This window comes from Nicotiana sylvestris, chromosome 12 (assembly GCF_000393655.2).
Source record: "Nicotiana sylvestris chromosome 12, ASM39365v2, whole genome shotgun sequence".
Lineage (NCBI taxonomy): Eukaryota > Viridiplantae > Streptophyta > Magnoliopsida > Solanales > Solanaceae > Nicotiana > Nicotiana sylvestris.
In genome coordinates, this window is record NC_091068.1 from 30,623,221 (window position 1) to 30,635,341 (window position 12,121).

The 12,121-nt window shown below is 42.0% G+C and overlaps 1 protein-coding gene across 1 annotated transcript; it reads left to right on the forward strand.

The window, feature by feature from the left end:
- The first annotated feature begins 9,139 nt into the window (after window positions 1-9,139).
- Window positions 9,140-10,110, forward strand: LOC138882855 (uncharacterized). The gene is made up of 2 exons (XM_070163491.1): window positions 9,140-9,492; window positions 9,873-10,110. The coding sequence occupies exons 1-2, from the start codon at window positions 9,140-9,142 to the stop codon at window positions 10,108-10,110; spliced, it is 591 nt and encodes a 196-aa protein (XP_070019592.1).
- Window positions 10,111-12,121: the final 2,011 nt, after the last annotated feature.

The following is a 12,121-nucleotide window of genomic DNA, read 5'->3' on the forward strand; positions in this document are numbered from 1 at the left end:
TCAAGGTTGCTAGAACGCTTTAGGCTATGACCAAAGGGAGGGAATTGGGTAGTAAGGATATGATGACTACGCGCTAATGTCACGTGTAACCCCTCATTGAGGAGTTATTACCGGGTATTGTGTGGGTATAAGCCTGTAGGCTAATCAACCTAGGACCCCTCTTTCCCAACTCACGTTGTTTAAATGAATTTACTTTTCTTTATATATGTGCAACTTGTTCAAACCTTTTCCTTGTTTCATTACTTGAACCATACACGTAATTAGAATGTCAAAACACGCCTTTACTTGCAAGTATGTGTTTATTTGTTAAAATTACTAATTCACTTAAATTAAGTTAAACCGGGACCCACCATTGTGGACCACGAGGGGTGCCTAACACCTTCCTTTCAAGGATATTTCGAGCCCTTACCCTAAATATCTGGTAATGCAAACTAGTCCAAGAGTTAATTACTCTAGGTGCCCTAACGCACCATAATCCGTTAGGTGGCAACTCTTCAAATACCCAATTCCCAAAAGGAAATGAGTTATTTTCCCCATGAATGTCGAAACCCGGACTTTCCCGTCAAAAAGGAAAAGGGGGCGTGACAGCATGGCGACTCTGCTGGGGATATTTTTAAGCACTTACAATAATGAACTTATCTTTTGTGAATTAGTCCAAGCATGATCTAGCGCCCGTACCCTTTCCCCTTATTTGAATTGAGCTGTCTATTTTCAAGTATTTATGATTCTTTTATTCCTGAAACCGACTTGTCTCATTATTTTCTTTTTTCGTAACTGTCTTTAAATTATTTAAACACTATATTTATTATTTTTCTTACATGCAAATACTTGACAACATGCTATTTATTGCTGCATAACTCATGCTCAACATCATATTTCACTCGTGAGTAATTAATCCTATAGCAATGCTTGATGAGTGTTTGCGCTCTTCTTATATATCTCCCTTTAAATTCAGAAAGGCGTATTTGCGGTAAAACTAGTCGATCAACAATGCGTTTGACGGTTCTGTGCCTTTCCCCCTCAAGTTGTCCGCTTGAGGGTCCCAATATAGACTTCTATAACAGCCTTACTCTGGTTAATTGTACATGCATCATGGTCAAACCTAGTTGGGTTAATATATTGTCTCCATAATAACCCTTTAAGACAAGCCTTTTCCAAAAGGCCATCAGGTTTTTCATAATCCCAATGGACGTAACCACGATTATGTGCATTAATTTGGAGAAATAAGTGCCAATATGCTATCATTACTGTATAAATAGACAAACCAGGAGGGGAAAGGGCCTAACTCTCTTTGTTTTGCAGAAAATGAGGCACTAGATCCCCATATTCGGTATGGTTAGCACACCCTCACTTTTTCTAGATTGGTGGAGGGATCTTCCTTCATGTGACCAAAACCATGTGAAACGAGTCTTAGAAAACTTGCCTTCTCTGATGGATCTTCAGCTCAACAAAATGCTAGTCGAGGCTGCAACTATGTTTTGGGACAAGGAAAGGGCTTTTTTCCGTTTTGGGAACATAGAAATGACACCCCTTTTAGAAGAGATAGGAGGATTCGCTGGGTTACTTTGTGATAGCCCTAATATGTTAGCATCTGAAAATCGCACTGCTAGGAGATTTCTGAAAATGGTGGGGCTAAAGAAGAATGACACCTTGAAATGCCTAAAAGACTCCTACATACCTTTTGAGTTCCTTTATGAAAGATACGGTCACAACATCTCCTACCACATTTTTGATGATGAGTTCTCAATCACTTCTTTAGGTTGGATTCATCGTAGGGTCTTTGTATTTATTATGTATTTCTTGGTCATGCTGGTATTCCCAATCCAAGGGGATAGGATCCATACTAGGTTTTCCATGTTGACCAAAACTCTGATGGACGGGATCGAGGGAGAGACATACACTATCATCCATATAATCGTTACAGACATGCACCGTGCTTTGGAGCGATGTAAGAAGAGGTTCATGTTCTTCGAGGGTTGTAACTTGCTGCTACTGGTCTGGTTGTTAGAATTTCTCTGAAAGGGACAATATCATCAAGAATTTCCGCGAAAGCCATGGAATGATCATATAGCCTTCCATCACCCCAAAAGAATGAACTACATTCCAGACATGTTTGCTCAGCCAGAGGACGCTGTGGGATAGGTATAGCTTTTCAAAAATTTGACTGAGGATCAAGTCTAGTGGATGTTCAAGTGATTCCCTACCGATTAATTCATCATCCGATCTAGGGATTTTCCGCACTTGATTGATCGGGTTAAGGGGCATATACCCTTGCCCTCTGCTTAGGGTTATGAGACAAGAAGGAATGTGACAAATCATACCACAGGTCGCTAAAATATGTCACTTCAGAAGCAATTTACAAGGTGATGCCATCCCGTATAAGAATGAAGCGCAACACATGTGGACCTTAAAGTTTATTGTGGAGAAGAATACTATTGAGCCAGGCCGATATCACATGGGCCACTCATACCTTTACCCTTTGTGGTTGGAGGACAACATAACTAGCGTCGTTGAGCCAAGGGCCAGGCCAGGAAACAGGGTCATAGACGAGGTTGCTGAAGCTGAGGTGAAGTATAACAAGTTGCGAAAAAGAGTTCGAGAGTCTGAAGCCGAGCATATGGCACTGCATAAGGCTGACATGGAGATGATTAACGAATGGAAAGAAAGAGCCGTTAAATCCAGCGAGAGGCTAGAATACCTGGAGTACAGTTTAATGGAGTTGGAAGGGAAGATAAGAAAAAGGGTCACTGACTGCCAAAACACTGAAGGAAACGAAGGAGGGAATATCTTGCAAGGAGGGTATCTGCTACTGAACCTGCGCGAGCTGGGAGAGTTGATTGACAAAAGCATCCAGTCTGGAGAGGGTCCTTCTGGGACCTAGAAGATTAGATTTATTTGCTTTCCTTTCAAATGTAATAAGGACAAGAGCCATTAGTGACATTATCTTATTTAGTTTGTTTTGGTTTGTTTACTTTTACATTAATGAAATGAGGCAATTATTGGTACTAAATTTCTCCAAATTTATTTATCGCTAGTACTACCTCAGACACAACAAGGCTCCCAAATTAGGACACAAATTTACATTCCCGCAATATGTGTTTAAATATTGCAAACATTTCTGAATCCTTACTGACTTGTTTACCTTTTTGTTTTTATTTATTTCTTATTCCCATCCCCTAAGGTTGGTTCGCTCATACTGACATCATTAGCATATCACACCAGATCTAGAGGCCGTCCACCTCCTCCTCCTCCAAGCAATACAAAAGGCAAAGGAAAAGCAAAAATGGACGATTTAAGTGAGAATGCAAAAACTTCAGACAGTCGGAGTACTCCGGCACCAAATGATCTAGTCTTGAGATTGGAGCAAAAGATATTGGAGCTACAAGAAGAGCTTGAGTAGGTCTGAAACTTGGCAAACTTGTCGCTTACCCTAAATGTCCCCTACATCAACCAACAAAACACAAAGAATCCAGCACCTCCCCAAAACACACCAAACCAACATTTGTAAAACCATCCTGCACCGCATCAATACACAACCCCACCCCAATATATCAATCCACTACCAATACCAACTCCTCCACAACACCACTATCAACCAATTTAGTACCTACCAACCGCCACTTATCACACTCCTCAGAATACACTACAACCCATTCCTGACCCTCAAAACTGTACCAATGACAATCATTACACCCATGCACACAGCAAAACAATCCCATATACGTAGAAACCATGCCTCACTCTATCCAACCAATCTCTTATACCCAAGAATCCTCCGAGAAGGACCTGCTCATCAAAAACATGGATGAAGAACTCAAGAAGTTGACGAGTCGAGTTCAGGGTGTCAAAGACTGCACGAGAATAGAAGGGTTAAACTATGAAGACCTATGCATACAACTAGATGTAGAACTGTCAGAGGGATACAAAACTCCCAAGATCGAGATGTTTGACGGTATAGGTGATCCCAGGGTTCATCTGAGGACCTATTGTGACAAGCTTGTCGGGGCCGGGAAGGACGAAAACATCCGGATGATACTCTTTATGAGGATTCTTACTGGAGATGCTTTGTCCTGGTACATCAGCCAAGATCCCAAGAAATGGTCCAATTGGGTGAGTATGGCATCAGATTTCATGGATCGATTCAGGTTCAATATAAGAATGCACCAGATATTTTGTATATCCAAAACCTTAAGAAGAAACCCACTGAAACCTTCCGCGAGTATGCTACTCATTGGAGGTCAGAAGCGGCAAAGGTCAGGCCATCTTTGGACGAGGAACAAATGAACAAGTTCTTCGTCAGAGCACAGGATCCGCAGTATTATGAAATATTAATGGTTATTGAAAACCATAAATTCTCTGATATCATCAAGCTTGGGGAAATAATTGAGGAAGGCATCAAAAGCGGGATGGTAATCAATTTTGAGGCATTACAGGCCACAAATAAAGCATTACAATTAGGCGGCATATCAAAGAAAAGAGACGTTGGGGCAGTAATGGTGACTCAAGGCCCAAAATCTCCACTTACATATCAAACACCTCCACCCACATACCAAGCATAACCACCCACATACCAAGCATCACCACCCACATACCAAGCATTACCACCCACATACCAAGCACCACCACCCACATATCAACCTTCATCTCCTAGATATTCCCAAATAGCCACTGCCTATCATACCTATTATTCCCAACCATCTCATTGCCAATCACCTCCAACACGCCAAAAGTTTCCTAGACCACGACCAAACTTTGACCGTAAGCCACCCCAATAGTACACTGCTATTGGTGAACCCATCGACCAGCTGTATAAAAGGTTGAAAGCCACTGGTTACGTCACCCTTATTTCTACTGTGGCATTAGAGAACCCATCCCAATGGATTAACCCAAACAAATCATGTGCATACCATTCCGGTATGAAAGGGCACACCATTGATGAATGCTGAATGTTGAAAGATAAGATCCAAATGCTAATTGACAACAAGGTCATACAGGCGAAGAAAGCCACACCCAATGTCGCAACAACCCCCTCCCCGATCATAGGAGTGGCAGGATACATGTGATAGAAATAGATGAGAAATGGGATCCTGAGAGGTTAACTGGGCTTATTCGGGAAGGAGATGACTTTAAACTTGTAGTTACACTCACTCCCATTGTAGCACAAACTTATTCACCGATCAAAGTTGATAACTGCATCAGTTCCATTTGAGGTAGAGGTAGCTCCGCCTGCGACCACCCTTGTTCCATTTGAAGTGGAAGTGGCTGCACCTTTCATGGTGACAACATCAACCATACCTCCTTTCGACTCAAAAGCAATACCCTAGGATTATGTTGTCTAGGCTAGGTGAAAAGGGAAGGCAAAGATGGAAGAATCCGATGCTGCGCAAGGAATGACCAGGACCGGAAGAATCTATACACCCGAACACTTGAGAGGACCAAGTAAGGATGCTACTGCCAAGAAGCCTGTCATTGAAATAGGACCAGATGACCTTTGGAGGAAAGTGCAAGCAAGGGAATATTCCATCATTGATCATTTGAACAAAACCCCAGCTCAGATATCCATACTATCACTGTTGCAAAATTCAGAGGCACATAAAAATGCTTTGATGAAGGTGTTAAGTGAAGCATACATTCCCGACAATATCACCTGCAGGGAGATGGCCAATATGGTAGGGCAGGTGCTGGAAAGTCATAAGATAATCTTCCACGAAGATGAGTTGCCGCCTGAACGGTTTAATCACAATAGAGCATTGCATATCACAGTGTAATTTGAAGACAAGTTCATTGCCATGGTCTTGGTTGATGGAGGTTCAAGCCTCAATATTTGTCCGTTGGATACTCTGAAAAGACAAGGCAAAGGTTTCCATGAAATACGGGTACGAAGCATGAATGTGAAAGCTTTCGATGGGTCCCAAAGGGCCATAATTTGGGAAATTAATCTTTGTCTATAGATGGGGCCAACCTGGTTCGACGTTGAATTTCATGTGCTCGACATGTCGGCCTCATACAATCTTCTATTGGGCCGACCATGGATACATGCCACTGGGGCTGTGGCTTCCACACTACATCAAGCCATGAAATTCAAATGGAACCATCAAGAAGTGATCATTCACGGAGATGAGAGTAACCCTATTTACACCAGTCAAACCAACCCGATTATCGGAAACAGAAGAATGTTAGGAGGAGAAACCTATCATCATATCGAACGTGTCAATGCCGTTGAAAAGGACAAATGGTGGAGTAGCAAAATAGAAAGCATACTGGCTTAGTCTGGGTATGAACCCTGCAATGGTCTTGGAAAGAATCTCTAGGGTATAACTAAGCCGATATAGCTGAAGCGTCACGGTACTAACTTCGGGCTCGAATATCAGTATTCATGGCAGGAGTGTGATGATTGGAAGCCTCTATGGCGTGGACCTTATTACCCTCTCGAGCAACCGGTGCCACATCTGGATCAGACTTTTCACCAAAGCTGACACAATATGGGGAACCGCAGAAGAAGAAGCGTTAGCAGGGATGAAGAATATGTTCTTGGAGGATGAAGATATGGACTGCAGTGCAATAATTAAGGAGGAGGAGGAAGAAGACCTAACTATTCAAAGCATGGAGAAGGGAGTTGTTCTCAGGAACTTGACCGCCACACTATCCCGGGCCCGCCGAGTCCTTGGGTAGCTTGGCATATTTTATTCCTATAGCCATTCTAGGTATTTAAGATTTTTAGTAACTTGTTTTTAAGATTCACTTGTTTCAAAATAAATGCTCGATTCATCGAGCTGTATTCGTTTGGATGTTTAAGTATTAATCAAATGCATTGCTCTTTATTATTTATTATTATCTTTCATATTTTTTTCTATAGCGTTATTGTTACTTTTCTTGATGAACCGGTGACTGTGACATGTAATGAGGAAACTCAACATGAGAATAGTGATTCGGATGAAGAAGATGAGATAACTGAGGAATTTGTCAGGGAGGTTGAAAAATTTGAGAATAAGCCTAAGTCCAACCTGGACGGGACTGAAGCAGTAAATTTGGGGGACGCCGAGACTGTCAAGGAGACTCATATCAACATTCACTTATCGCCAACCGAGAAGGAAGAGTACATCCGTTCTCTAAAGGAATATGAGGACATTTTTGCATGGTCATATGATGACATGACTGGTTTGAGCACGTCCATAGTGGCTCACAAGTTGCCTACTAATCCCATGTGTCCGCCAGTGAAGCAGAAACTTAGAAAATTCAAACCAGATATGAGCCTGAAAATAAAGGAGGAAGTCACCAAGCAGATCAAAGCCAAAGTTCTCAGGGTTGTTGAGTACCTAACCTGGTTAGCTAACATTGTGCCAGTTCCGAATAAAGATGGGAAAGTTAGAGTATGTGTTAATTATCGGGATTTAAACAGAGCTAGTCCCAAGGACGACTTCCCACTACTGAATATACACATACTGATCGACAATTGCGCTAAGCATGAACTCCAATCCTTTGTAGATTGCTTCGTGGGTTATCACCAGATCTTGATAGATGATGAAGACGCAGAAAAAATAACTTTTATTACACCATAGGGAGTATACTGCTACAATATGATGCCGTTTGGTCTAAAGAATGATGGGGCTACCTACATGAGAGTCATGACAACCATCTTCCACGATATGATACATAAAGAAATAGAGGTGTATGTGGACGATGTTATTATCAAATCCAAGAGGGCGGCAGATCACATAGCAGACTTGGGAAAGTTCTTTGACAGGTTAAGAAGGTACAACTTGAAACTAAACCCCGCAAAGTGTGCATTCGAGGTTCTCGCAGGAAAGTTATTGGGATTCATTGTCAGTCGTCAATGGATCAAGCTAGAACCGTCTAAAGTCAAGGCCATTCAGGAGTTACCACCACCTAGGAGCAAAAAGGACGTGATAAGCTTTCTAGGATGTCTCAACTACATTAGTCTCTTCACAGCACAGTCCACAGTCATATGTGAACCCATCTTCAAGATGCTGAGGAAATATGCCGAGACAAGCTGGACCGGGGATTGTCAGAAAGCTTTTGACAAAATCAAGGAGTACCTGTCCACACCACCAGTTCTGGTCCTGCCGGAACCAGGACGACCTTTGATACTCTATCCATCGGTATTGGATGGAGCCTTCAAATGCGTTATGGGACAACTTGATGAAACAGGTAGAAAAGAGCAAGCCATATATTACTTGTGTAAGAAGTTCACACATTACGAAGCACGGTACTCTTTGCTAAAGCACACTTGTTGTGCTTTGACCTAGACGACCCATAAGTTGAGGCATTATTTCTATGCCTATACTACATACCTCATATCCAGGATGGTCCCTTTGAAGTATATATTCAGAAACCCATACCGAATGGAAATTTGGCCAATTGGCAGATACTGTTAAGTGAGTTTGATATCGTCTACGTAACTCAAAAGGCAGTCAAAGGGCAAGCATTGGCAGATCATCTTGCTGAAAACCCAGTGGGAGGAGAATACGAACCCTTGAAAACGTATTTTCCTGATGAGGAAGTGTCATTTGTAGGATAGGACGTTACCGAAGCATACGACAGTTGGAGGATGTTCTTTGACGAAGCTGTAAATTTCAAAGGAGTGGGAATTATAGCAGTTTTGGTATCATAAATGGGTCAACATTATTCGGTGTCTGCTAAACTCAGATTTCCCTGCACCAATAACATGGCGGAATATAAAGCTTGCATACTAGGACTCAACATGGTAATCAACATAAATATTTAGGAGTTGCTGGTAATCGGTGATTTAGATTTGCTTGTGCACCAAGTACAAGGAGAATGGGCCACCAAAAATTCTAAGTTATTGCCATATCTGCACCATGTGTAGGAATGAGAAAAAGGTTCACAAAGATATAGTTTCGGCAGTTGCCCAGAATACAGAGTTTCGGTATATGCAAACCACACTTAGAAATGCACACTCCGGAGATTGTCCAATCACTTCTTCCATAGCGGAGGAAATTTGTACAAAAGAACTTCTGATTTGGGATTGCTAAGTTATGTCAATGCAAAAGAGGCTTCTAAGCTACTTGAGGAGATACATGCTGGGACCTGCGGCCCACATATAAAAGGTTTTGTCCTAGCCAAAAAGATACTCAGGGCCGGTTAATTTTGGGTAACCATGGAGATAGACTGCGTCCAGTCTGTCCGCAAATGCTACCAATGCCAAGTGCACGCCGATATGATAAAAGTGTCGCCAAGCGAGCTCAATGCAACAAGCTCACCTTGGCCATTCGCCGCCCGGGGAATGGATGTCATTGGTCTGATTGAGCTCACTACTTCAAACATGCACATGTTTATTCTAGTAGCCATTGATTACTTTACGAAATGGGTAGAGGCTGCATCTGACAAAGCTATAACCAAGAAAGTTATCGCAGACTTTGGCAAAGATCATATCATTTGCCGATTCGGAGTTCCCGAGTCCATTGTTACTAATAATGTTGCCAATCTCAACAGTGATTTGATGAAGGCCATGTGTGAAACTTTCAAAATCAAATACAAGAATTCCACAACCTATAGATCTCAGATGAATGGAGCTGTAGAAGCCGCCAACAAAAACATCAAGAAGATACTAAGGAAGATGGTAGAAAACCACAAACAATGGAATGAGAATCTACCCTTCACTTTGTTAGGATACCGCACCACGGTTCGCACATCAACTGGGGCAACTCCCTACATGCTGGTTATGGTACCGAGGATGTCATCCCAGCCGAGGTAGAGATTCCTTCTTTAAGAATCATACAAGAAGCCGAACTCAGCGATGCAGAATGGATATGAAGCCTCTATGAACAATTGGCCCTCATAGATGGAAAAAGGATGAACGAAGTATGTCATAGTTAGCTTTACCAGAACAGAATGGCTAGAGCTTTCAACAAAAGGGCCAAACCAAGGCAATTTGCCCTAGGACAGTTAGTGCTGAAGAAGATCTTCCCACACCAAGATGAAGCCAAAGGGAAATTCTCTCCCAACTGGCAGGGTCCTTACATGGTTCACAGGGTGTTAACAAGAGGAGCACTCATACTCGTAGAGATGGATCAAGAAATTTATCGAAAACCAATTAATTCAGACGCGATTAAGAGATATTACGCTTAGACTATTTACATTTCTTCATTTGATGTAATTGAACTATGTTTGACCTGATTTCCGTTTAAGAGGGGATACGTAGGTAGCCTTATGGGTTCGGTCATATCATAATAAAATTTCTATTTACCCAAAATTAGAAACTAGGGCAGAAATTTGAGGAGGACCCTTAAAATTTCAGAGCAAGTCCAGCCGATACCAAGATATGTTACACGAGCAGAAATCAGTTAAGAAATTGAGGCAAAATTTTGAGAATCCGAAAAAGGATCAACAAGTCTCGTTACTCACAAACGGCCAAGGGATCATCTAGCAAACTGGGGCAAAATTTTGAGGAGGACCCTCAAAATTCTAACATGAGAAAAACTGCAATGCCTCTGAAATATGTCACAGTCACTAGTCATCTAAAAATCACTTGATATATCAATATGTTTCTAAAATGACTCTATTTTTTATCAATAATTACATATTTTCAAAAACTCTATTTCCATAATGGTCAGGTGTTACCCTAGGAAACTCGAAAAGGCCTCCAAAACGGGGCAAATTAAGGCCAGCGGACGAAGGCACGAACCAACCTTCCCCTCACAAAACTTATAAATTTTCTTTGAGCGCATGCACATCTGACGTAGCAATAGCATTCGCAAACATGTACACACGTAACAAGATCACTACCAATCAGGCCATCAGATACCAAACATATGTCTCTAGCTAAGAAATATACTACTCTTATTTGCTACTCGTTCTTTGCATAGGACTAAGCTCTCTCCCACATACTTGCATGATGCTAATCCTTGCCTCCCTATTTGCATAAGGCTAATCCTTGCCTCCATATTCTCATGAGGCTAATCCTTGCCTCCATATTCACATGAGGCTAATCCTTTCCTCCATACATGCATGAGGCTAATCCTTGCCTCCATGTCTGCATGAGGCTAATCCTTGCCTTCATATCTGCATGAGGCTAATCCTTGCCTCCATATCTGCATGAGGCTAACCCCTGCCTCCATATTTGCATGAGGCTAATCCTTGCCACCATATCTCACATGAGGCTAATCTTTGCCTCCGTACCTGTATGAGGCTAATCTCTGCCTCCATATTTGTATGAGGCTAATCCCTGCCTCCATATTTGCATGAGGCTAATCCCTGCCTCTATATTTGCATGAGGTTAATCCTTGCCTCCACATTTGCATGAGGCTAATCCCTGCCTCCACATCTGCATGAGGCTAATATCTGCCTCCACATTTGCATGGGACTAAGAATTACCCCTCCTTGCAGAAATATTGCTCTATTCCAGTACTATCTATTTGCTTTTCGATCAGGGCGAAGCTCTGCCCTTCATTTCACAAAACTAAGCCTTGTCTTGTTAACATGATATTATTGCATCTCATGGGCTGAAATAGCGCCAACCTATCCAAAGGCATCACAGTCTAAAAGGCATCATCCTTATATCCTGAAAACACCATGCCATGACTGGAGGATATCTCAATTTGCATATCATTATTCAAAGGCGTATGGTTCGGAGGCACCATCTTCATGGCCCGAGAGCATCATTTCATGGCCTACGAATCCCTCACTAAACAATTCATGTCCCAGGATATCATGGTCCTAGATCGTCATTCTTAACCATCTGAAGACAACTTTTATGGTCCAAAGGGAATCTGCATCATGTTTAAATTTTCGCACAAATACATGTCTGTAGCATCTCTTTATCTGTAGGTGACCAGTAAGCAACCGCTATCCTAGCAGGAGCAACCTTGCTCCAGTTCCTTTAGCTATCTCAAACCTGGACCATTCACCATAACCACTCTTACATCCACTCCAAAATCTCGCATCCGTTCTTGTAATGACTTCATCGATATATTCCGCCAATGAATCCAGAACTACACGTGGCATGATTCTTATAAAATCAGGGATATGTAGGCAGCTCAAAGACCAGAGTCCGTCCTCTGTCTTTCAAAACATCCCATCCGGTCAAAATTGGCCATCATTTCTTTACCCAAAAACTTTTTTCATCCTTCCCGGGTAAAGA

Bases quoted from the DNA above. Each gene is read 5' to 3' on its own strand.
- LOC138882855 (XM_070163491.1), top strand. From the start codon at position 9,140: ATGGAGATAGACTGCGTCCAGTCTGTCCGCAAATGCTACCAATGCCAA. The intron at 9,493-9,872 runs GTGTGAAACTTT...TTACCAGAACAG, and splicing joins AGTGATTTGATGAAGGCCAT to AATGGCTAGAGCTTTCAACA.